This window comes from Sphaeramia orbicularis, chromosome 18 (genome assembly GCF_902148855.1).
Source record: "Sphaeramia orbicularis chromosome 18, fSphaOr1.1, whole genome shotgun sequence".
Taxonomy (NCBI): domain Eukaryota; kingdom Metazoa; phylum Chordata; class Actinopteri; order Kurtiformes; family Apogonidae; genus Sphaeramia; species Sphaeramia orbicularis.
In genome coordinates this window covers 24,658,780-24,686,499 of record NC_043974.1, presented here as the reverse complement: position 1 = coordinate 24,686,499, position 27,720 = coordinate 24,658,780, and the positions used below count along the sequence as shown (strand labels likewise).

General features: G+C 35.5%; 3 protein-coding genes across 3 annotated transcripts in view; 1 reads left to right on the top strand and 2 right to left on the bottom strand.

The window, feature by feature from the left end:
• Positions 1–237: 237 nt before the first annotated feature.
• On the top strand, positions 238–1,706 carry gpha2 (glycoprotein hormone subunit alpha 2). Its single transcript, XM_030161675.1, has 3 exons — positions 238–358; positions 487–671; positions 1,602–1,706. The coding sequence occupies exons 1-3, from the start codon at positions 238–240 to the stop codon at positions 1,704–1,706; spliced, it is 411 nt and encodes a 136-aa protein (XP_030017535.1).
• Positions 1,707–3,143: 1,437 nt separating this feature from the next.
• LOC115438845 (glycoprotein hormone beta-5-like) lies at positions 3,144–6,327 on the bottom strand. Its single transcript, XM_030162699.1, has 3 exons — positions 6,273–6,327; positions 5,282–5,493; positions 3,144–3,369 (listed from the first exon to the last, which is right to left on the bottom strand). Exons 2-3 carry the CDS (start codon positions 5,480–5,482, stop codon positions 3,181–3,183), a joined length of 390 nt encoding a protein of 129 aa, XP_030018559.1. The 5' UTR covers positions 5,483–5,493; positions 6,273–6,327; the 3' UTR covers positions 3,144–3,180.
• A 6,983-nt stretch (positions 6,328–13,310) lies between these two features.
• ppp2r5b (protein phosphatase 2, regulatory subunit B', beta) overlaps positions 13,311–27,720 on the bottom strand; it is a 76,596-nt gene continuing 62,186 nt past the window's right edge. Inside the window, exons 10-14 of the mRNA XM_030162136.1 lie at positions 26,300–26,350; positions 25,938–26,057; positions 24,258–24,385; positions 20,803–20,904; positions 13,311–17,332 (exon numbers count right to left, since the gene is read on the bottom strand). Coding sequence (XP_030017996.1) covers positions 17,104–17,332; positions 20,803–20,904; positions 24,258–24,385; positions 25,938–26,057; positions 26,300–26,350 — 630 coding nt within the window. The 3' untranslated portion in view covers positions 13,311–17,103. The remainder of the gene's footprint in view (positions 17,333–20,802; positions 20,905–24,257; positions 24,386–25,937; positions 26,058–26,299; positions 26,351–27,720) is intronic.

The following is a 27,720-nucleotide window of genomic DNA, read 5'->3' as shown; positions in this document are numbered from 1 at the left end:
TGTTTTGTTTTCTGTCTGTTTTAGTCACATGATACACACAGGAGTTAGTACTTGATTGCATAACCATTGTTTCTGATGATTTTTGATGGTCTAATAATTTTTTCTGCGACTGTAGACCAGAGTCAAAGCTTTTTGGAGCTGTACGTCCACTCTGGCTTCATTTCAGAGGCGACCACCTTTCCCACTGGTATCATCCTACCTTGACATTGTGTGTTGACCTTCTAGGCTGCCGTCCAAATGTCCCCGTGTGTGTCCTCACATCTCTGCCTGCTGGTCCTACCAGTGATGTCACTGCTGCTGCTTTTCTCTCCTATTGGCTGGAGCTACGATGGCCTCACCCCGGGATGTCACCTATATCGTAAGTATCACAGACTCTAAGTAACTACACAAAGAAAACAGCACCTTTGAACTCTACGTTATAGTTTTATAGTATGAGTCTGTTCAAGTGAAACCAGTAAATTTACTTGTGATTCCACTCATCTGCAGCCTTCAACGTCACCATCCGCAGTGACCGTCGTGGCACATGTAAAGGCACCCACCTGGTTTACGCCTGCGTGGGCTACTGCGAGTCCAGTGCCTTCCCCTCCAGATATTCTGTCCTGGTGGCGTCCAACTTCACCCATAACATCACTTCTGCTTCACGATGCTGCACCATCAGCAAGGACGCCAAGGTAAAAACAGAGAACAAGATGAATCAAGATGCTGTAGGACCTCAGTCTGTGTTAGTTTAGTTTTATTTCAAGTACATAAAAATCCTCAGATAAAGAACAGTACGACACAAACAAACACATTTTTTGGTGCTCAAAAAGGAGTGGGAGGAAGTATAATGTAGACTCCACCCCCTTTTCACAAACTAATAATTAAATTGATTTAGCTTCCTTTTCTTTAACACACTATTTTTTTTCCTTTTTACAACACAAAACATCCATGCAACCCATTAACCAAACACTTATTTTAGTCACCTCACACACAATCACATTTGCATAATCAACCTTTTTTTCTATAAATTATAATATTTATTTGCACTTTAATTATTTACTACAAATACAATTATTGATAAAAAAAAAATGATAGCTCCTCATCATGATAGTCTGTGTTACACTGGAAAACATCTAAATCTTACCAAGTGTATTTTTCTCATTTCTAGTGAAAATAATGTCAAGACAATGCTCACCTTTTTCCATTGGCAGATGTTTTTGCTTGAACTAAGCAAAAAAACCTTGAATAAAGCAAAAAAATCTGCCAATGGAACAAGTGAAAATGACCTTTGTAAGATTTCTGGAAATAAGATTTTCAAGATCTATTGTCTAAAAATAAGTTCTTATATCTCACTGAAAAGTTACTCTTTAGGTGCTTATGTCTTATTTTAAGTATGATGGGATATTTTGACTAGAAATGAGAAAAATACACTTGATAAGATTTAGATTTTTGCAGTGTAATCAATTAATTACAAATAAGCAATGTACAATATCTTATTTTAGGCATTATTTTATATTACAACTAGATATTCACTTATTCAGATGATGTTCTATATTTTGTTATTATCCTGGATTTATACATTTTCCATCATTGTTCATGTCCTCTCGCTCACCTCCACACAGGTCAAAGTTCGCCTGGACTGCCCTCGAGGTCGTCACCATGACGAAATAGAGATCCTGACAGCGAGGGCGTGTCGCTGCGACATGTGCCGCAGGTCCCGTTACTGACACATCACACGGCGAAACTCCAACTACGCAGGATCAAACTCCACATAACACAGAATGACTAGAGGGAACAGCTTTATTCTCAACAACGCACCTGCAACTATGCTTTTTCTGTTTCTTATAAACTGTTTTGAATGTAAAATTTAAAACAAAGTCAACCATCTCTCCTGAAAACATGAAAGTGGACAGAACAAAAAATATTCAGTTACGTTTGAAGAAGTTTTCCCAGAACTACTGTATATAGACCCTTGAGTTCAGACACAATGGGTCATTAAATACTTCAATCTTGAAAGGGACTTTTCTCATTTTTATGCCTATAGAGACATACTGTTTGTGTGTTTACGTATGTTTGTGGGAGCAAGTGAAGCTTTTAAGGAAACTTGATTGTTATTACACATTTGTGTTTGATGCTGTGTACACCATTCTTTCATTCACACACTCTGCAAAAAAGCTTCGCAAACATAGTTTTACAGCAGCTACAGATGAAACCCGGGCACATTGCTCATTTCACCTCTTCTTCACATTTAAAATATGCAAAAAAGAACATTATGATGACTTTAAAAGGTATTTAGACATCACAACCACATAAAATAGAGGTAAACATGTTGGTCAACAAGATAATCAATGACTCAAAACCGAAAACAGTCAAAATATTGTCTTTGGAATCAAGTCAGTTCATAACCACTAAACGCAGACAAAAGACTAAAGAATGTACAAACGTTATTTATATTTATGAATTTGAACTTAAGGACATTTTGTAAATATCTATTGAGAAACTAAAGAATGTTGGAAAATGCAAAGAGAAAATGCACTGTATAGTTTGTGATGAAATTGTATTTCAATAAATTTCTATTCTGCAAATATCCTGTGTTTTGTAGAACTTTGATTCGTTTTCTGTCTTTACCCAAGATGCACACAGGTCTTTTTTTTTTTTTTAGTGGCATATAACATTTTTCACCTTTATGGAAAGAGTTTTCCAGAATGTTTAAAAATCTGTGCGTGTAATGTTTCCCCAAATAAAATGATGAAATTCATTAGTGCTACTAAAAGCACATCAAGCTATTAGTTGAAAAGCCTGACCACTATTATGTATTTTCCTGCAATAAATTGTGAAAACAAAGGAAAAATATCCAGCTGGGCCGAGCAGTGATTTAATCCGATTCAACATCCATAACCATGAAAACATAATGAGGTAATGCATTGTTATTGTATTAAAAACTGTTACTGTGTTGGCTGTTAAGAACCCAGTTGGCCAGATACTGGGTCATGTGTTCAATTTTTTTTCTTCTTTCTAAACAAAAACCAGACAATTGTGTGGTAGAAGAGTTGTTTTGTTAACTGATGATACTGTTTTTTATATAAGCATCCTCACAGAGTCACCCACTCAGTGAAACATGGTGTTTTCATAACTTTTATTCAGTTTTGTTTATCGTGGTTACAGTTGCTGGGAACATGCTGAGACGTGGACGTTGCATCCTCAGAAGGTCTCACACTCTGTGTCCTGTGTGGAGCAGACAGCGCAGTGACAGTGCAGGGCCATGGGGTAGTGGTAGAGAGGGGAGACCTCGGGCTGGCAGCCAGGTAGACGGGCCGTCATGTGCCGAGTACGACTGTACGTGCACACACGGTGGTGGCGGTGGATGTAGGGAGGGTCTGGCACAGGTTTCTGCAGCAAACACACACAGTTAAATTTGAATACACTATACAATAGTATTTACCATTACAATAAAGCTTACTTTATTCTATTACCTCTGATTATTCTGCTTTTCTTTTATAGATACAACTATTTATGTGCCAACAATGAGATTCAGCAAGGTTTTTCTGCACTGTATTAACCCATAAAGACCCAAACAGCTGCTGGCAGCCAAAACCATTACTGATCTAAATCGTTTAATATCTGTTAAGTCTCTAATCCTATCAATACATGTAAATAATTGGTGTAAAATACAGTTTATCATTTGTTCATGGTCATCAGATATGATCCATTTGGATGGTCAAACGCTTTGTTTTGACCATGGAAACACCGTCATCTTCTAAAATACTGATTCACCAGTAAAACCCATGGAGTTGGATCAATGACAGTGATGGACACACTTGGTTTATGTTCAGCTAATGATAGATTTTTAAGAAAAAGGTCACTTTTTCTTCAGTTTTCTCAGTTTTGATATAATAACCTTTGAATTTACACTGAGCTTTTATGAACATCTACATGATCAATGAATTAAATAGAGGAAAACACCTGATTACCGCTTACAAATACCAAACTCAGAGCATAGTATTATAATAAATCACTCAAGAAATATTAAATATAGATCAAAATTTATTTGGGAACTGCCACAGAAGTAGCACTGGGTCTTTGTGGGTTAAAAGTTAATTTATTCATTTAGAGTCATTCTCTGTGTGTTAAATTATTTTATACATGGTTATTGTTTTGCACTTTGTCTTCCTTTGCTCTGTCCGTGCTGCAACTAATAATTTCCCATCCTGGCATTAATTAAGTATTTCTGATTTTATATGTCTGAGGTTACGTTACGTCTGAACAGTTTTTTCTCTGATTTTCCAGAACAGATTTGTGCCAGATATTAAAGATTTTAAGAGCATACAAGAAAAAAAGGTCTGTTTGTGCTGTATATGACTGCATATTATCTCACAAAGATGTAAAAAACCATCTGAATCATAATTCAGAGAAAATATCCCCATGTGCACTGTTGTGTTCAGGAACATTACAACAAAGCTGTGTTTTCCAAGTTTAGGGTTGGGATCCAAAAAGGGTTGCAGAGCTGTTTTTAATGAGTCTTAAACTGGGATAGAAAAACAATAAGAATATGATAAGAGTGATTTTATCTAAATTACAAAGAAGAAATGTGTTGTTTGTTAGAGTGTAGAAATGTTGACATCAGCAAAAACATATGAAATGTGAGACATTAGATGTAAAATATAACAAATGTGAAATCAACTGGATTAGAAAACTAAAACAGGTAAATTATGTAACCGGACAAAACAATGAAATGAAACGAGACACACAACATGATGAAAAGGATGTAAAAAAAAAAAAAAAAAAAAAAAAAAAAAAAAAAAATAATAATAATAATAATAATAATAATAATAATAATAAAATAAATAAAGATAAAACATGAAAAATAATGAATAGAGAGGCATATTTGTCAGTATTTCACAATATTTCTCTATTGGCTCCCATGATTGTATGTTGAATTTAATTAAAGTACAAAAAATTGAATTCTGTATAATTTTCCTCCACAGATTGAGAGAGATGTTTTAGGAGTGAAATTCAAGTCAAAGAAAGAAACTTGCACATGAAGTTATATGTTAAATTGACTATCTTTTGTGCATGTTGAGGGTTTGCATCTGACTCTACTTGACTCAAAGTCACTCACATGGAGGATGGCCATGGATGATTCAACAAGCGAGAAAAAGTTGTATATATGTATGCAACAGCAGAAAAGGCCTCATCATCCAAATGTAACTGCTGTGTGTCACCTCATGTTTGCACAGCAGTATTAAAAATGATACCTCTCACTTTTAATCAACAACAGTTTACAAAGACACATGGCTGTTACCTCCCAGGTGTGGCAGCGCCCCCAGCAGGCCTCGGTAGTGATGCGCAGCCCTTTGCATCCGGGCTTCTGGGCCACAAAGGAGAACTCTCGAACCGCACAGCCTCTGAAACCATGCAGGGTGGTTGTCACGGCAACGCACATCACTGCTACCCCGGCAACCAGGATGAAGAGGAAAGAAAAAGACAGCGGATGGAGGTGCATGCTGGGAAATGCTGTGAGAAAAAGGACATTAAATGAAAATGAGTATTCGTACTGTTAAATATAAAGAAAGGTGGTTTACAGAATATACAAAGTGAATATCACGTTATTGACTAAAGCAGTACAATATTCTGTTTTATCTGTTATAAAAGGTAGAGAATAAACATGTGAAATATTTAATGACAACTAATCAACATCACTGAGCCACTGCTGTCTGTCAAAGCTGAATAAACTATACTTGACATCCAATATAACTAACAACTCCCTCCAGTGTCCATTTTGGATATTGCAGTCTACTCTAGCTGTGACCATTACAGTTAATTATGTTCATTTTAATGGCCAGCTTAAAGGGTTAATCAAATATTTTCATTGCATTAAACAGAAAATTCATTTAATAGTGGAAACCTACAAATGACACATCAGAGTGACTATTTCACTGAAAGGAATGGAGGTTTTTACTCTCAATGTTAAATCATATACTTTTTTTTTTTACCTGTAGCAAAGACATCTATGTTATTTAGTGTCACGAACGTACTAAATATAACACCCACAGCCAGAATTAAGTAAAAAATACACACAGAATGACATGCAACACTTACATTTCTTTATCTATGAAAACTAGATTGTGCATCAGTGGAGTAAAAATGCAATAAAACTGGCATAAATCAGCTTATCTTTGTTTTCTTAGCCCTCATTTCCTGCCAGCTTCTCTTAAAACAAAGCATAATGAGTATATTTACAACCACATGAGAAGTTAAATATGTTTTCTGTATGTAAATAAACTCTGACTCACCTTTTCAGCTGAGAACGCTGCAGAGTTTGGAGCTGCCGGTCTCGTGCGTCTCTCTGCCTGGACAATAACTTGTGAATGGAACCAATCTGTCCTTGTTGTTGTTTTAGAAGGCCATTAGAGCGGACGGACACTCTGACATCATAGCAATTACAATGAAATACCATTAGAGACCCCAAGCCAGAAATAATGGAGACTCCCTGGAAAATACTGATGGTTGTCTATGTTTTCTTAACCTCAGCCTGTATCTCCCTCACTCTCTCTCTCCCCCTCTCTCTCTCTTTCCCTCATGTGTGTGCAGTTCTTCAGCCAACTCTGGTCCACTTTCAGCAACGTGAAGAAAAGCGGAAAAGGAGGACGTGATGTGAAGAGAGGGGAATTTGTGGGATAGAAAACCAAAACAATGAGCTGAAAGACCCTCACTTTGGTCATGTTATATGCTAATAAAGACTTTTTTTTCCACAAAAATGAAATTTAATAGCATTGTTAAAAATAGTTAAATTGGCCTCAACCAAATATGGAAATGCTATTAGTTCCTAAAGTTTAATTACAGGGAAGTAAATGTTGTCTTCCGTTAGAGTCCACTTTCAATCTTTGTGCACTGATGGCATTGTGAAAGTCGCACTCGATCATTGATGGTGCCAAGATTTTTGTGACAAACTTACATTAGCTCAATATAAGAAATAGTCAAACCCTGCTCAGAAATCATCAAGTGTGACCTTTTCACTCTTTTCCTGATATTCTGATCACTTGCATTAAAAGAAAAAAAAAGAAAAAGTATACATAGTAATCTGTGCTTCTTTTATTTCATGTTTTTTTTTTTTACTTTCTTTGTCTATTGATTTATAAATTCCGCCCTTGAGATTTTAGAAGTAAGCATGTATCTGTACTAACAGTTACAGAGGCATCAGGAATGTTGGAGAGAATGCGAGGAGATGGATGTTGACCATTCTCATGTTTTTTGGAAATGTTCAAAACTTTCAGAATATTGGGAAATGATCTACAATGTCCTATGTCAAGTATTAGGATACACAATTCCAAAGAAACCTGAAATTCTTTATTTATGCAACTTTGGTGATGGCACTATACGTGAATATGATAAATATTTAGTAAAGGTGATGTTGATAGCTGCAAAAATATATATATAACAAGGAATTGGGGGAAGATGAACGTACCATCAAAGGATCAATGGATAAATACAATCGAGGACATATTTCTAATGGAAAAACTAACATACAGATTGAGGCTACAAGCACCACAAAGGAACAAAAAGTGGAAAAAATGGACATTATATAAGCAAAATAATTGATAAGACTGTGCTACCCAGACTGATTTATGTTGTGTTTTCTTTTTGTTGTTGTTCTTTTAAAACTAATAAAATATAAGTTACAAAAAAAAAAAAAAAAAAAAAGCATGTATCTGTACTAATAGAAAAGGTATACGATTCAATATCAGGTACCAGTGGTGGAAAGAAATTATATATTTACTTAAGTACCAGATTTAAGCAGTTTTGAGGTGCTTAGACTGGAGTATTTTCATTTAATGCTACATCACGCTAAATTTGCCCAATAGTTTTCCTTAAGCCTTTATCGGGCAAGTGACCATTTTTGGTAATTTCCATATACATAAGACAGTGGCGGCAACAGTTACAGTGAGGACAGTAAGTCAACAATCTCAGGTCCAATGTGGTCTCCAGGGTCTGTAAGGTCCACCTCTGCACGAACCATGAGTGTACCCGCTTTGTTAGGTACCATGAAGTAATGGTACTAATGTAAGGAATGATGTTCAATGGGAGAATGTGGATGTGGACAGGGGTCTGGAGCAGCACTGATGTTGGTCTAATGTTCTAAATTACATGTTTTTCTTTGTGTGTTTATTTATTTATTTTTTTTAAGATATATACTTCTTGGACCTTTTTTTTTGCCACATATGGGTAAGGGACCAAATGTGGTAACTTCATTGACCTTGATTTTCTACATGACAATAAAAATGTTTTGAAAAAATTCCCAAAAGTAATACAGTCTTGTTATGTTCTCCAATAACACACTGAAGTTCAAATTTTGAATTTCAGAGTATTTCAATGAGTGAACTACACTACAAACAAAAAGTTAAGGATATTTCATTTGTCACACACAAAAAAGTTAAAAGTGCTGTTCTCGAATCCCAACTGAAAAAAATAGCCCAAAAATTAAAAATATCCTTGTAGTGTATATAAAAGGTTAAGTTGTTAAATATTGAACTAGTCCCAGTACTGTATCTGTTTGTATGTATCTGTAAAGCAAAAACTATAGCACATTTCAATCTGAAATCTTCCTCCTAGTGGTTTTATACGGACTTTAAGAATTCTTCACCTTTGGGAGATACTGTGCACTCTGACATTCTTTATGCTTTTCAGAAAAACGTAGATCTTTATGAGTTAAGAAAGAAAACCCACTGAAATAACTCAAAACTGACAAAAGTAATGATAAATACAAACTTACTCCAGACTGCATGTTTCAGCTCCTCCATCAAATGTTCAGTAAGACTTAGGTCAGGGTTTGTAGAAGAGACGTCAGAACAGTCCAACGTTTTGTTCCAAGCCATTCTTGGGTGTCTTTAATTTTGTGTTTCAGGTCGTTATCCGGTCAAGCTTTTTGATTTCATAGTCTTGAGATCTTTTTGTACCATGTGAAGATTTTGGACACCTTCTGCCAGGTTCAGCATAACCAAAACTCCTCCATGTTTCACAGGTGCAGCGGTCTTTTCTTTATATGCTTCATTTTTTAAATATCAGAACATAAAGCTGATTTGCCTTGCCAAAAACCTCTGTGCAGGAAGTTGTTGAGGTCTCTTCGGTAGCCATTTGCATTCCCACTTAAGTCCCTTGAAGCTTAAATTTCTGAATAATACGTGGAACTGTAGTCAGAGTGAGATGAAGCTGCTCAGAGATGGTCTTATAACCTTTACCTTTAACATGTTTTATCTATAATGTCTTTCTAATTCCCTGACACAGCTCTCTCTTCAGGTTTCTGTGATCCACACCATGACACCAAAGACCATAGTGACTTCTTTCCACCTTTAAAACAGACAGACTAAACACACCTGTGACGCTGATGATCGACACACCTGAGTTTAACTTGTCTTTTAATCTGTTGTATCAGTTTTGTCCGAGCCAGTTTCATTTAATTTGTTTCTTGAGATGCTGTTGAACCACAATTCAAAAGCAATGTCTGACTTTTGCCAATAATTTTCAGTAAATGTTTTATTTATTATGACTTGTCAATTTCAAGTTATTTTAGTGACCATTGTAGGTTTTTCTTTTTTTTTTAACAGAAAGGCATCAACAGTATTGTCCATAAGTGAAGAAGCGCTAAAGTATTAGTAGGAATGTTAATAAAGCAGGCGGGTCAAAGTCATTTTAGTTCAGGGGCCACATTTAGTCCAATATGATCTCAACTGGGCCGGACCAGTAACATAATAACAGTGAAAAAAATACATATATATTATGAAAATGATTACATCTACAATGTATCCATGAACAACTTGAAATTTCTTATGAAAAATAAGTGGAATTTTATTAATATTAAAATCTTAGTCCATATTTAGTCCAATATGATCTCAACTGAGCCGGACCAGTAACATAATAACAGTGAAAAAAAGTAAAATTATATTATGAAAATGATGACATCTACAATATATCCATGAACAACCTGAAATTTCTCAAGAAAAAGAAGCAGAATTTTATTAATATTAAAATTTTAGTCCACATGTAGTCTAATATGATCTCAACCGGGATTGGACCAATAACATAATAACAGCGAAAAAAGTAAAATTATATGATGAAAATGTTAACATCTACAATGTATCAAGGAACAACCTGAAATTTCTTAAGAAAAATGAATTAAATTTTATTAATATTAAAATTTTAGTCCACATTTAGTCGAATATGATCTCAACCCGGCCGGACCAGTAACATAATAACAGTGAAAAAAAGTAAAATTATATTATGAAAATGATTACATCTACAATATATCCATGAACAACCTAAAATTTCTTAAGAAAAATAAGTGAAATTTTAATAATATTATGCCTCTATTTATCATTTACACATGTGCATTTTAACTCACCGATCACAGTGGAGCTACATAGGCACAAACATTTAATAGGATGCAGAATATTGTTAAAAATTGCACTTATTTCTCTCAAGACATTTCAGGTTGTGAATATTTGTTCAGGCTATTCACACTTTTTATGAAAGGATAGTTTTTAAATGTAAATGTGTACATTTTTCACACTAAAATTTGGAGTTGTCATTATTTTTAGGTTATTATGATTTACTGCTCCGAAGCACTTGAGATTAAATTGGGCTGCATGTGACACCTTAACTAAAATGATTTTGACATCCTTGATTGTTAATAACGTCAGTGTCATTTTTACATTTCACAGATTCATCCCACAGACAGGATTGGACCCTTTGGCAGGCTGGTTTTGGCCCACAGGTCATTTGTTTGACACCCCCGCTGCATGACTTCTACTTCTGTTCTTCTGCCTCTGTAAATGGGAATTATGTGATACCATCCACACGCACCACTTTTGGCCAAAACGTACTGTCAATAGTAGGAGGTAAACTTTGGAATAGCTTGCCCCTCCTAATAATTTTAAAACTCACTTAAAGCAGTGGCTCCTGGAAAACCAGATGCACTCACTTTTAATTGGCATACATTTCATCACCCATACACTTTTTCTGTTAAGTTGTATATAAGTAGAGGTAGTAGTCGTAGTAGTAGTAGTAGTAGTAGAGGTGAATGTATAGGCTAATGCCCCTGTGATCATCCTATGTCTATTTGTTTTTTGTTTGTTTTGCTGATGTCTATGTCATCATCATGTGTATTATTTAATTTTTAATTTATAGTGAACGAGTGATGTATTAATGTTGGCTGTTTTACGTCTTGTTTCTGTCATCTGCCTAGGGACTGCAGATGAAAAGTAGTTATTTTTACAAATTCTGGCGTATTTACATGGGTGTATTTTTTATATAGCAATGTTCATAAATATGCATAGTCCCTATTAAATAAACCAATAAAATAAATAAAGTACTGAAGTAAAAGTACTCGTTTGGGCCCTGTGATTGGTACATTTTTATACATGACATTTATTACTCATATTAAACCATTGATATCATCAGATTATTTAACAGTGACACCTTAGAGGAACAGGTTGGTGTTGTTTCTATTTAAGGTGGAGCTATTTTGAACACATTTATGTCCAGTTTTCTACACAGGAATAGTGGATGAATCTAATCCTCATCACATGATCAATGAGAGAAGAGCAAACACCACACTGAATAACTCCAGTACAAATTAATCGAAGTGGCTATTGACACAGTTGCACTGTTAAAAAAAAAAAAAAAAAGTAATTTAACAGAATTTTCACTGTTTATTTTACAGATTTTTCCTGTATTTTTAAGATACAGGAAAATATCAACGAAATGACAAAAATAGACTGTGATTTTACACGTCAAATGTAAAATAACATGAAAAAACTGTAACTGTGAATAATCATAAAATTTCCAATTTTTAAAAGAAATTTTTTCTTTTTCACAGAAAAATACAGTTAAAATACATTTGCAAATGTATCATAATTTCACAAATATTTCTTTTCTATTTATGAGATTAAACTGTTAATTTAAAGTATAACAATGTAAAAAAAAAACAAAAAAACGAGATAAAATCACTGACAATTAAGCGTAAAAGAAGTATTTGTTCTGCAAGTTTAACAAGACTTGTTTGTTAAGTGACAAATATCTTGTGTAATTGCATTACAAATGTTGAATAAATGTATTTTTGTGAATGTATAACATGTATAAGCGCTGATAAACTGTCAAAATACAATTTTTATCAGTGGACTGTACAACTTAGTCTCATTGAAAATTATTTTTATATATATATAGGTAATTTGATTGTTTTAATACATGTAAATATTCTTTATTAAACATTAAAAAGTTAAAAAAAAAAAAAAAAAAAAAAAAAGCAAAATCTCACGTAAAGTTGGGGCAAAAAACTATTTTAATTATGGAAAATGACTGTATTTTTATGAGATGTTTATTTTCCGTTATTTTACACTATTTTTTCAGCACCCCTGCTGCCAGAATATTACTGGGTTTTTTTATGTTTTTTTTTTTTTTTACAGTGTGCCTAAAAAAATTGCATGACCCTTAAAACATCCTCGCACAATGTGGTTTTTGGATGTTTTATTTTCAGTACACTTTTATTTCTTATTACTTATTATCAGTTCCAAGTATTTCAGTGATCATTGTAGGTTTTTCTTTCTTTAACAGAAGGGTACCAAGAATTCTTTGTGCTCTTTTTCACTTATAATCTACTATTTTTACATTTCTCTATTAGTACTTTCTTCCACCACTGCTTAATTGCTGAGACAAAAAAAGGAAAAGGAGACACAAAAAACAGCGCAGACATCCAAAGTGTTTTCTCAAAGTGAAGTTTCATTTTTAGCACATAGTTTTTTCTTCTGTTCTACACCCTGTAATGTTACATACAGTGGTACGCCTCTCTACATTCAAACCCCCCTCCCCCACCGCTGTGTTGGTCCCCAAAATATACATCTTCTTCTTCTGCATCATCTTAGTCATCTTCTCTAAGGTTTTTCTTGAACACAACAAACACAGACCATTGGGCAGACAGTGCAAATCTAGAAATTCAGTGAAATTGCTACGTAATGCGGTTGTAGGTTTCGGTAACATTATATTCTCATTCTGTTACTGTTGCTCTGACTTATTGCCATTCTATCACATCTAACTCTATGTCTTTTTTTTCCTCTGTCTTTCTCCTCCTCTGGTTTTTATCTTTACTGTCTGCTTTCATCAGATCCGTTCACACCTCTCCTCTGCTTTAAAGCATTTGTTAAAAATGGCTGCAGAGAGGAGGTGTGACAGCGAATGAAACCAGTTTCTGATGGCTGTCTGTGAGGTGATACCAGAGGTCTATACCAACACACACTCTCCTCTCTCGCTTCCTGTTCTGGAGCACTTCTAGACCGGTTCTAAAAATAGGAATAATCAGCATCAATCGGATCGTTTTTCATTTTTCCAAACAGTGGGATCTGGGGTTCTCGTGTTGACAATCAAGAGGGTTTGTGAGTAAGCTATAGGCAAAACAAAAAATCATAAAATAAGCTGAGTTTAATGACAGCGAGGTCAAGTTTTGTGTTTTATCTCTTGTGTTTTTTGGAGTGTTTTCAGCCTGAATCAAAACAAGGCTAGAAATCCAACGAAATTTGAGTGTTTGGGGGGTGCCCGTTAGATTTAATTTGCAGATTTTGAGGCGTGTGATGCTGCGATTACACCTAATCCATCAATGCAATTCCTGAAGTGAGGCCATTTGCACTGCCGTAGAGTGCTAGAAGAGAAGAAACAGGCAGTTTTTTTTTGCTGCATCAAAGGGAAACTGTGGATCACAGCTGTATTTAGACCAGAATGGAGGATGTTAGTGGTTCCCAATCTGGGGTGAGGGCCCAGCGTGGGGTCTTTGGATAAGTCTGAATGGAAAAAGCTCACAATTTATGTACATGTGAACATAACCTGGGATCATTTCTAAGGCAGAGAATAAGTAACAAACATATTTTCCCTCAAACTTGAATTTTTCATTGTAAAAATGTGTGAGAAAAACCTGCAGTTAAGGCCAAATCTCCTGCTTTTTTCAGAACTTCAGTGCACAAAATTTGCTCAGAAGCTTCAGTTTTCGTGTGTCATGTCAGATTCAGCTCAAAATTGCATGAATGATAAGGATGAATATGTCAAATCAACAAAGTGGGGAGTGTCTGGAGCTTAAAATTGGCTCAAATCAGTGAAATATACAATCATTTATGTGAGAATTAAAGCAAAATAATTCCCACAACAGGTCTGTACATCTGTATCTGAACTCACATGTGGGATTTAAGAATTTGTTAGTTTGTAATGAATGCATTGTCCAAACTTCAGCCATCTATTGGTTAACCACAGCCCAATTTACCAAAGAAGCAAAAGCCGATTAGGTGCGATCGCAGCCTGAAAAACATCACTGTAAGTCAACAGAACCCATATAAAGTCAAAGGTATTCAAGAGCAGCACTACAATCTGAAAGCATAAATGCTAAATCAGTCATTTGCAGTTCGACTAAAAACCAAAATCCAGGAGCTGCGTTAGAAAAAGGATTTCCGAACCTTGTTGACTCGGGCATTCGTTGAAGTGAACGCTTTGAAAAACTGCTGGTCTGGAGGGTTTCTGACTGTTTGGTTACGAAGCAGCCGACAGGTAGCTCTGCGTCTCAAGCATCAAAAAAACAATCAATTTGTTTCACGATACATTCGGAATCAAACCCTGTCCCTCAGGAAGGAGAGAAGGAGAGAGAGAGAAAAAGAAGCAAAGAGAGAACAGTTTTTTTCTCTCGTTCTCAATCACTCTATCTACACACATCTCCTCACACGCTGCACACACATGCACACTCACACACATACACAACCTGACCATCATCCTCAGATTTAAGTTACATTTCCTGATCAAATAGAAAATAAATAGCATCAGTATCAATTTTCCACAAAATGAACAATATCATACAAAAACCAAGGAAAAAAAACCAACATAATTACCAAGCAAAATCATCTTCATCAAATAAATGTACACAAAAAGTACCTTTAAGACAATGTGAATATCAAGGACGCAACAGGAGTAAAAACAAGAGTGGGGGGGTAAACATTTGAGTGTGACGCCCACATCCTGTTCAACCCCCTAAAAAACACACAGATTATCCTGAAAGAATGAAAATATTGCTAAAATAATTTTTTGTTTTTTCCCCCTCTCTTTATCCCATCACTCTATCGTAATGATCAGACAAGAATAAACAGATTTTTGTTGGTTCACACTGAAAAAAGTTTTCATCGTCATGGTAACCATCTAGCAGCATCAGGTCTGCTGAACCTAAAGGAACAGACGCTCGGAGGGGGAATTCAACTGGATTTACGGCATTTTCTTTTGCTTTGAGACACTTGAGGTGCGCTTCCTTCATCCTCTGGTGAAGTCTGTGCCGAGCGGAGTTTACTGATCTGCTTGTGTCTGTTTTTTGGTTGGATGTTGGTGAAATCTCATCCCTTTAATGAATGACAGTCAAGTTTTTTTAACAAAATATCCCAAACCAATCATCCATCTGTGTCTTGACATTAAAGTGAAAAAAATATCCAGCAATGACCTCTTTAGGTGGAATGTTTAGCACTGCAGCAATTAATCAATTAATCGATTAGTTGTTAAAATTGTCTGAGAAAATCCAAATTACTGATTTCAGCTTCTTAAATTTGTATATTTTCTGATTTTCTTTACCCCTCTGTGACGTAAATTCAACATCTTTGGGCTGCAGAACATACATTCAATTTGAAGCTGTCATTTAATGTACATTTTTTGACATTTTATAGATCTAAAAACTAATCGATTAATTTCTAAAACAACCAATAGGTTAATCGAGAATGAAAATAATGGTTAGTTCCAGCCCTTGGAATGTTTTTTTGTTCCATTTTTAGATGCATTACCCTTTAAAATCAGCTCCACGGCACCAGAAACATCCCAAATGTCAAAAGAAAAGAAAATCAGTCACTCCCATCCAGTTTGTTCTTCCCCTCTTTAAGGTCTGTTAAAGGGGAATTCCGCTGAATTTCGGCACTCACATTATGGCCTCATACAGTTAACATGGTGTGAATTCAGAATTCAAGCCGGCCTTCCCCTTTATGGTTTCTGCTACACTAGTGTTTCTCCCATAATACACTACAGAAATATCCAGAGACATATGTGTATATATATAGATATGTATATATATATACATATATAAAAACATTATCATCATCATTGTCGTCATCATCATCATCATCAGTAGTACTTAGAGTAGAGTAGTAGTAGTAGAGTAACAAGTAAGAAGAAGGAACATTATTGTACTTTATATCATTATCATCATCAGTGGTTATTGAACCTCGATGGACTTTAGGCTCGTCCTTTGGTGGAACCCGACAGAGTGGGAGAGGAGTTAGCGCCAGAACCAGGTGTCAACTTGTATGTTTGTATGTATATGTGTGTCCAAAAGAAAGTTGTGTTAATGGTGCGTCAGTCGTTTAAGTGAGATGTGACCGATATCTTGATACGCTCTGTCTCATTGTAGTACTTTCTTCTCATATTTACAGTAAATATGTACCTGCGTCTGTCTTGGTGTGTGTATGTGTGAGGGTTTGTGTCTCTGGTCTGTGAGGCAACAGTTTTGGGACGTTTGTGTGAAATTGCTTCATTGGTTTATTAAAGTATTGTGCTATCCACGCATGAAATAAACACCTCTGACCAAAAGATAAATATGAGGCCACAGTACAGACTCTGACTCAGTCGGTTAAATGTTAAGATAAATAAGACACATGTTTAACTTGGTTATTGTTGCACCAAAAGAGAAATCTCATCTCTATTTTGAGTCCAAAACTGATGTGAAGCAGGCCAGCTACCAATTTTGGGTTCAGAACAAGCTTTTCGATAACGTCTGCACTTATGGATGATATTCCTCTTCTGATCTCTAATGTAATGTGTGTACAGCAAAAAGTGAACCAGTTTCACACAACTCCGACAGAAAAAAGAACAGTCATTACCTTGGATCAGCGAGTTTGTATACTTTTTTTTTTTTTACAAAAAGCTACCGCCTCAGTGATACAAGATATAAAAACTGTGGATTCATTTGTACCTTTTTCTGACTGAGTTCTCCCAACACTTTCACCATTTCACTTTTTATCTTCTCCCTGACCCCCCTAACCCCTTCGCCTTCCAATCTGTGTGGAGCAGCACCTAGGTGGCGCTCTCCCCGGCTCCAGAGGAAGCCCCGCTGGGCTTTGGCTCGGGCTGGTCGGAGTGAGCCGTCTGCGGGGACGAGGGTGTGGGCGGGTCCCCTCTCTCTCCTCGCTCCTGGAGGTTGCGCTGGTTCCTGGCGGCCTCGGTGAGCATCTGCATCCGCCGCTCCTGGTGCTCCTCCAGGCCTCGCCACAGCTCGGCACGTTCCCGCTCTCGCTTTAACTCCCTGGTGAAGAAGGTTGAGGAAAACAGGGGAAACAGAGAAAGAAGGAGAGAAACGAAAAAGTGAGGGGTTATTAAAGACGATCTGAGGAATCAGGTAATGATGCATCCAACAACTACAGATGGAAATTAGCACTGCTGCTACAATCTGGCATATTTACAGCTGCAATTGTTGTAGACGTTCATTAATATGCACTGTCCCTATTAAATAAATAAAATAAAAATAAATAAAACTTCAAGGTAACACATTTGTATTTTTCTCTGTTGCTGAGCAGGGATAGTGAAGCAGCAATAAACTGAAGTTTTATTGTTTTTTGTGTTTTGTTTTTTTAAATTTTTGGATCAGATGTAATATTTGCACAATTCTCCTGTTAGGTCCATTAACCATTTATGCCTGTTTTCAATCTGATGATAAAAACAATGAGTGTGAACAAAAAGGTAGAAAAGTTAGTGTAATGTTAATAAATGTAAACACTAACAAGTGTAATGAAAACAGTTTCAGCCAATGCAGTGACTCAAAGACACACTCAGCTCCACATTAACAGTACATTATGTTACATTAAGTTTACATTAACAAGACAAGATAGGACAATATAAAGTACAAATATTCATCTAATGCTAATCTCAAAGAACCGTCTCCTAATAGATGGAACTGAACGTACATTTGCATTCTCTTTACCTGATTTTCTCAAAATTGTGGCCAAATTTGCAGTACATTGGGAATATAACCCAATTCAAGCCAGATGCAATGTTAAGTGGGTTTTGTTAATTTGTTCAATCTATAAGAAAGATTTTAAGATCATGTCTCAGACAGTTTCTGACAACCTGAGCATCCTGAGCGTACATTTCAGCTTTCTACTATGATGTGTTTCATGGGTCACATCTTGAAAGAGCTTCAAAACTAAGGCTAGGTTCAGACTGCAGGCAAATGTGACCCAAATCTGATTTTTTTGCCCATATATGAGCTGTATCTGATCTGTTAAAGACAGTTTGAATGGCACAAATCTGATTTTTTCAAATCTGACACAGGCCACTTTTATATGTAGTCCTAAATCCAATATGTATCTGATATTTTGCATTAGGTTGCATTTATCTGACCTTTACGCCACTGAAATGCGACAAACGTGCCAATTCTGCATCCCAGGAGGAGGAGCGGCAGGAAAAATATATTTACTTCCGTAAACACAGTGCATACTTGTGTGGTCACGTATCACATTAGGACCTCTTTTGCGCATGCAGGTGACTTCAGGGTCACATTCAGTTCATACTCAAAACTGATAGAAGCTGCATTTAATGTGTAATATGAACGAGCACACAAAAAAATCGGATTTCACCAAAAAATCTGAATTATGCAATAAGACCTGCTGTCTAAACGTATCTGCAAAAAGGTACTCAACTCCAAATCCACTCAGTCAGTATTCTGTTACTACCTCTATGTGCTTGGCATTTAAATAGACTGATTTTTAATTTAACAAACACTGACACAGTGTAATTTATCTTTTTTTTTTAGCATGATGTGTCATCCATATGTGTTTATCTGTGACATAGCAGGTAAAAATTTGTCATATTTAGCTACTTCTAGTACATTAAAAGCTAAATTTGGAGGAAAAAATAGTAGCAGGTGCTTTACTGGGTCAGAAAACACAAGGACGGGGGCAGAACGCAGAAAAAACAAAAGAGCAAAACAAGACTGTTGCTGATAAAATAACTGTGTTTTGGGAGATGGTGTGTGGAGTACTACAACAAATAATGGGGCATGAGATTCCAATGTGCTGTGATGTATTGTATTTGTGTAACTTGTCTGATGGAAATGTAGTGGGAAACGACATATACTTGGTTGAGGTACTTTCAGTGGCCTGCAAAAAAGCTATTACAAGGAACTGGGGAAAGACAGAACCACCAACAAAGGACCAATGGGTCGCAATTATTGAAGGAATATATACAATGGAAAAAATAACTCACAAACTGCGACTGCAAGAAGCACAAATGGACAAAAAAATGGAATAAATGGACTGAATACAGAACCTGGAATGGTGGAAGGACTGATAATGTGAATATAATGTCATGTAGTGTACCCCAGCAAGGTTTGTTTGTTTGTTCGTTTTTTGTGATTTTTGCTGATTATGTGTTTATACCATTTCAATAAAAATGTAAGTGAAAAAAAAAAAGACTGTTGCAAAACATAAATAATCAATGTCTAAAAACTAGCTAGAAACAAGTCAGAGACACTGATATAAAAATTAAAAATCCTCTATTATCTACAGGGAAACCATCGCCATCTACTGTTGTTTTTCATGTGTGTTTTATTTTTCTTATGATGAATAATGATATAAAGCAGAGATGTCAAACATGCGGCCCGGGGGCCAAATCCGGCCCGCCAAAGGGTCCAGTCTGGCCCGTGGGATGAATTTGTGAAATGCAAAAATTACACTGAAGATAGTCATCATTTTAATTCAGGTTCCACATTCAGACCAATTTAATCTGAAGTGGGTCGGATCAGTAAAATACTATCATAATAATCTATAAATACTCACAACTTCACATTTTTCTCTATGTAAATGTAAACATTTTCATGTCATTTTATTGTATTTACACTAAAACAAATCATTTCACAAAAAAACGCAAATAACCTGAACAAATACAAACATTTTGACATATCTGAAATGTAAGTTTACCAATATTCTGCCTGTTATTAAATGTTTTGCGCATTTGTTGATCCACTGTAATCTGTAAATTGTAATGAGACATAATATTGTGAAAATTGCACTTCGTTTTCGTAAGAAACTTCAGTTTGTTCATGTTATTCACATTGTTTTAAAGGATAGTTGGTAGATGAAAACATTTTGATCGCATAATTTTACTTTTTTCACTCCAAAACATAGAAGAAAATTTGGAGTTGACATTATTTATATATTATTATGTTATTATTTCACTGGTCTGGCCCACTTCAGATCAAATTGGACTTAATGTGGCCCCTGAACTAAAATGAGTTTGACACCCCTGATATAAAGTAAAATGAATTCACATTGCATGCACCTCTAAAAGGAGAAGCTCAGAAATGTCCAACCCGGTCTGGTTACATCTGGTCTTAGTACGTTTAATTACTTAAAAGGTTCCGTTTTAAGGGATTAGTTCAATATTTTTGCTTCCTTCTGAGGGGAAGATGAGAATATGAACAATAGTCTTTAGTTAATTGCAAAAGCGGAATCACTTGGATTTTTTTCCCTCCCAAATATCATTAACTAGCTTGACTTTGAAGTGGATTAATGAACAAGTGGAATCATGATGTGATCCACGTTCAGAAGATGACCTAAGTGATACATACTTACGATGTGAAATATCATGATGGATAATGGAACAAGTACTGTCTAAAACATGACTCAAGGGCCTTTTATTTCTTCCTCTTGTTGTCACTGTTGTATCCAGTGACACATACACTCACACACACACACAAAGACAGTGAGTCACACTCACTTCTGTTTCTCCACTTTGTAGGAGGCAGTGAGGTCATCAAAGAGTTTGCTGTTCATCTCCATGAAGGTCTTCAGCACGTTGTAGATCAGAGACACGATGGTCCTGAAATGAAGATTAAATGGAGGTTAGAGGAAGAGCCTCTGCTTTGTCTGTTACCTGAACAAAAAACATTTGGTCCATTTGCATGTTTTTTTTTTGTTTCCAACCTAAACGTTTCCCTTTGGTGGATTTTAACATTTCCATTTTACGCTCCTTTATACGTCTATTTCATTACATTTCAGAGGGAAATGTTAAATTTTTCCCCCTGTTACATTTATTTGACATGATTATATATGATGATTATAAGCTATAATGCAATATTTCTCATCTTCTCAGTACTACAAAGTCAAAGCTAACAAACTACAACATTAAAATGATCTAATTGTCACAAAAAGAGAATATTTCAAGGTGGAAAGTATATCATTTTTGGTAAAACCTTTACTTTTACTTCTTCTCTTAACACAAATATCTGTCCTGTCTATTCTTTATATTTTAAAACAGCCACATTACATAAATTGTAATGCATTTGCTGATGTATTATCCATTATTCATTACTTTATTATTTATCACTGCACCCTTCCCCAACATCAAAACCAATTTCAGCACTGCAAAAATCCAAATCTTACCAAGTGTATTTTTCTCATTTCTAGTCAAAATATCTCATCACACTTAAAATAAGACATAATCACCTAAAGAGTAAATTTTCAGTGAGATATGAGAACTTATTTTTAGACAATAGATCTTGAAAATCATATTTCAAGAAATCTTACCAAGATAATTTTCATTTGTTCCATTGACAGATTTTTTTTTTTTTTTGCTTAATTCAAAATTTTTTTCTTAATTCAAGCAAAAAAAAAAAATAATCTGCCAATGAAACAAGTGAAAATTATTTTGTGAAGACTTCTTGAAATGAGATTTTCAAAATCTATTGTCTAAAAATAAGTTCTTGTACCGCACTGAAAAGTTACTCTTTAGGTGATTATGTCTTATTTTAAGTGTGATGAGATATTTTGACTAGAAATGAGAAAAATACACTTGGTAAGATTTGGATTGTCACAGTGAGCCTAAATGGATGGAAGATGGAAGAGAATACTTTAGTGTATCCATCAGTGCATCACTCACATTCCAAAAATGCAAGAAACAAAAATAATGCAAAAGACATTCCAACACTGGACAAACATAACAAAAAGAGCATGAACAGAAATGAACAGCAAAAAGGATGTAACGTGATGTAAATGACATGAAAGATGCAACAAGAGGAAAATAACCTAAAACCAAACCCAATGAAAACACTGCACTAGTTCTTAGTTTTATTATCATTTTTGTTAGAAAGAATGAAAAATGATAAAACACCATAAAAATTACCAAGAAGAAAGGGAAGCAAAGGATAAAATTGTCTTAAATTTTTCACTTTTACTGCAGTAAAGAAGTTTCATCATTACTTCCACAGTTATCAGCATCTACACTAATAATGTGAGTAGCTTTGCCCCTTATCAGTATAAAATAATACATCATAATACAACATTTTGAGAGGCGCATTTCTGGATACTGAGTACTTTAAAGTACATTCTGCTGTGATTTTACTTGAGTAACATAAATTATTTATTTATATATAAGTTTTGGGGCACAAGGAGTTCAGGTGTCTGGGCTACAAAATGAAAATAAAAATAAAAAAACAGAAAGCAAAAAGCTGACACAGTGTTATAATGACTTGTTGTAATAAGTATTATTGCACTGAATATTATTTTGTTTGTAGGGTTAATTCAGTTTACATTGTCTTCAATGCTCACAAAATACTAGAGTTTTTACATAACTGACTTTTTTTTTATCATTACAATAGCTTAAATGGCCTGGGTCTGATTCCTGGCATGTCTTCCCCTCTTTCTCTCATCATATTTCCTGTCTGTCTTTTCTATTCTATCTCTATCCTTAATAAATATGCCCCCAGAAATATCTTTAAAAAATAAATAAAATAAAATAAAATAATAATTGCTTCCCAGTGCAGAAAAACACATCTGATGTGTAATATGTTTCAAAGGGATCAGTGCAATGACAGAATGTATGCATGTGTGTGAGTGATGGGTTTCTGCTTGATTTTTTTACCTAGTTATTTTACCTGCAATCTATTTATTTTAGTTGCTTTTATTTGTATTTTTATTATAGGCTTTATATGATGCACAGATTGGGTGGCACTTTTAATTTTGCTGTACTTGTTATAATGACAGTGATGATATTCTATTCCATTAACCCTTTCATGCATGAATAATGAGAACCTTAATCAAGACTTATTTTTTCTGAGCATTTTTTTTTATTCCTCTTTAGGCATAAAAAATGTGATTGGATTTTTTTATGAACCTATTTTTCATGGAGTTACAAAAGTGTCCACTCTGCTGGACACCATGCATTTAATTGTAAAAGCAAAGAAACATGTATTTACTGATATACTGTGAAAACTATGAAAAAAAAGCATTTTTAATGCAGCTAATCTGATGTTTTCTCACATTTGAACATAATCTAATACTAGTTATTACTCACTTTATGGAGATAATATGCAAAAAAAACAAACAAACAAACAAACTGTTAATTAAATGTAATAACCATAAGCATTTTTTTACATTCAGACATGTTTCTGCAGATGAGGTTTATCTAGAACAGCAAAGTTACAGTAATGGTATGAATTGCAGTGTATGGGATGATGCATAAGTGTCCACTGTGTTGGCTGATATGGAACTAAAAAACAAAATCCATGAATATAGAAAAGAACACCTTTGAACAGCTGTCCACTGTAGTGACCACTATGCATGAAAGGGTTAAATGTCATACTTCTAGATTTCTGAAATAATTATGTTTGGGCCTTAAAGAATCATTGTAAACCAAAAGTAAATGTCATTCAAGAGGGAAATTCTAGTATTAATCTTAAAAATACCGCTCTGATATTATGATAATTATTGACAACTGACGTGAACATGCTCCATGAATCTATGGGAATTGGAAATATATATATATATATATATATATATATATATATATATATATATATATATATATATATATATATATATATATATATATATATATGTGTGTGTATATATATATATATATATATATATATATATATATATATATATATATATATATATATGATATATGTTCCGTGTATTTCATTGTGGTGTTTCTTATTTTACTTAGATAAAGGATCTGGGTGCTTCTCATCTGTGTTTCTAATATAAAAATACAGGGCATAGAGTTTTATAAATGAGCTACAATTAATGTCTCGGTGGGGCTGTTAAAATTTATAGTAGGTGTAAAATTAGACTGGAAGTAATGAATGCATGAAATGAACAATGGGTGATTCTAGTGTCTTATTAAAAGCTGATCAATAGGTTAATCCATGGTGTGTAGTGTGTGTCACTGACTGGTTCCAGTGCTCTTTGGAGACTCTGTAGAGGGTGGCAAAAACCAGCGGCAGGATGACTTGACAGTTTTCTTCTATCAGGCTGAGGATGTATTCATTGTTCCAGAAGTAAAGAGCCCTCTCTGCTACCTGAAACACACAGGGAGGAAGTAGTCCACTTGTTAAAGGGGTCATATTTAGTTAAACCCACTTTTATTCGTCTTTGATATATTTATTTGTGTATTTGGACCCGAATAGTTCATAAAGTTTGAATTTGAACCCTCCAGGTGTTGCAAATATATCTTTATATTCATTTTGGCAAAAATTGAGTGGATTTCTACAACCTGTTTTAATTCCTGCTTAATTTGTTACATTTATAACTAGTTACGTTGTAACATTTGCACATACAGGGTGGGGAAGCAAAATTTACAATGAACATTTAGTTGTTTTTTCTCAGGCACTACGTCAATTGTTTTGAAACCAAACATATATTGATGTCATAATCATACCTAACACTATACCTTTTCAGAAACTTTTGCCCATATGAGCAATCAGGAAAGCAAACGTCAAAGAGTGAGTGATTTGCTGAATGCACTCGTCACACCAAAGGAGATTTTGCGATAAATCTGTCATTTCTGCGGTTCAGAACAGCATCGACAGTGAAGATCTTTTCATCTGAAAAGATCGTTACAATGGAGGACTTTTTCTTGAACCATGTAATAATTTTCTTGCACCTTTCCAATCTCTTTTCCTTCATAGCTGTTGTCAACAAGTGTTTTGGTGTTCTTGTGTAAGATTTTAACTTCAAATCATATTTTACTGCATTTCTAACGGTCTTGTTGTCTACCTCAAGCTCAATTGCCATTTTTCTCATGGATTTGGTTGGATCCTTTAGGATTTTGGATTTGAGAGCTTTAATAAAAGCTTTGGTACGTTTTTTGTTGCTTCCTCCACTTCCAGACTTTCTCATAATAGTTTTGCTCATAGTCATTCTCTTCTTTCCATTATAAACAGTCTTTATGGACACTCCAACTATTTTTCAAATCTCCTTTGGTGTGACGAGTGCATTCAGCAAATCACACACTCTTTGACGTTTGCTTTCCTGATTACTCATATGGGCAAAAGTTTCTGAAAAGGTATGGATAATAGTGTTAGGTATGATTATGACATCAATATATGTTTGGTTTCAAAACAATTGGCGTAGTGCCTGCTGAGAAAAAACAACTAAATGTTCATTGTAAAATTTGCTTCTCCACCCTGTATAAGGTCCAGACTTCTGACGAACATTTCTCCGAGTACGACATAATTGTTAATCAGCAGCAGTGGTTGTAGTCCATACTGAGAGTATGTCCAAACTTCGAGCCGATTACCTAAAATGTTCAGTTTTATAAATGAGCACAAGTGGTTGAACGGGACAGAGCGGCACGGTCAACAACCTGGAGGGGGTGGGGCCTGAATTGTCTCATTTGCATTTAAAGGGCCAGCATTCAAAACGACCTTTCTGGTGTCATTACTGAGAAATAGGGTTGAAGATGGACCTGTGGAGTTGAATTAATGAAGAATTCAGACCCAAGCATAGCATTTACAGTTTATGTAGACCACAGGGAAATGTTTTAAAATGCATAATTCCATTTAAAAAAGCAAGGCAATCTCCCAAAAAGACTTCCAATGTGGTTTTAAAGCAAGGATTCAGGGTTTTTACCTGGAAGTGAGGGCTGGAGATACAGGCTGCGATCTGTTTGAAGAGCGGCTCCTGGACCCGGATGAACTGAGACGGCTCGATGACGTCCAGGATCTCCTCAATCTCCCCCAGGAACATCACCTTAAACACACACAAACACACATATATAATTCAACACATAAAGCATGCAGTATGATGATATCCTCAGCAGTGTCTGTCTAGGAGGAATCTGAGCATCACATAATAAGAATAAATCCCACAAGAACAACAAACAGTTAATATTCAGAGGAACTTGAGAGAACCGCTGTTTTTTTGTTCTGACAGCAGTGACTAATGGGAGCGGTTCAGCAAACCATCAGCTCTTTTAGTATCAGCTGTCTCACCTCTTTCTGCGTGCAGGTTTTTGGCCAGTACTTGAGCAACCCTCTGATGATCTGCAGAAACAATAAGAAACACATTAACGGGAATAAACAATGCAGCCTTTAGCTCGACAGGGTAACTGGCTGGCATCCATCTGCACCAATTCCATTAATTCATATTCTTGTGCATTAAGAAAAATGTCCTGCACTGGATCTACTCCTGCATATTAACCCTTTAACCCCTGACACATTATTTCAATGAAATGGGCTGCTTTCCTTGTGTTCCTTTTCTTCAAGAATCCTTCTACTTTCAACATCTGGCAGTCATTTTATTTTACTGTGTTTTTTAGGTGTCAAAACAGGGTAGAACAACAGAAAAAGACAAAGAGGAATTGAAGTTTTACAGGTTTTTAGGCTGTTTAACGTAAACTGTGAACTGTAACATAGTGAACAACAATATTTGAATTTTGGCCCAGTAGTTTTTGTTTTGGGGCTCTTTTTTCTAAATCAGTTCAGCTGCTTTTTGGCACCTGGTTGAACTCCAAAAAGTAGTTACACAGTCAAAACTCAGTAAAAACACAGTAAAAAAAAAAATAAAGGAAATTCATCACAACACCGCAAATAACAGTAAAAACAAAAAACAAGAAAAACTGTGTAAAAAAAAAAAAAAAAAACATCTATTTTGGGGGTGGGCCCTTTCTGAGTGGAGTTTATATCTTCTCCCCTTGTATGCGTGGGTTCTCTCTGGATACTCCAGCTTCCTCCCACCATCCAAAGACATGTACTGATAATAGTTAATCGGTTAATCTAAATTGCCCATAGGTGTGAATGTGAGAGTGGTTGTTTGTCTCTATATGTCAGCCCTGCGATGAACTGGCAACATGTCCAGGGTGTACTCCTCCTTCACCCTTAAGTAGCTGGGATAGGCTCCAGTGACCCCTGTGACCCTAGTGAGGATAAAGTGGGTTCAGAAAATGAATGAATGAATGAATGAATGAATGAATGAATGAAACCGTCTATTTTTATAGTGAGTCGATCTCACTCACGGCTCAGTAATTTACCCCCCATTACACAAGTGGCTGGGGGGTGCACTGAGCATGCTCAGATGTCTTTGAACATGGCAGCCATGGCTCAGGTGGTGGAGTGGGTCGTCCAATGACCGAAGGGTTGGCAGTTCAAATCCAGCTCTATCCTAGTCAGTCCGTTGTGTCCTTGAGCAAGACACTTCACCCTCCTTGCCTCTAGTGCCACTCACACTGGTGTATGAATGCGTATGAATGTTTGGTGGTGGTCGGAGGGGCCATAGGCGTGAATTGGCAGCCACGCTTCTGTCAGTCTGCCCCAGGACAGCTGTGGATACAGATGTAGTTTACCACCACCAGAGGGAGAATGTGAGAGCGAATGAATAATGGATCAATAATGTAAAGTGCTTTGGGTGTCTAGAA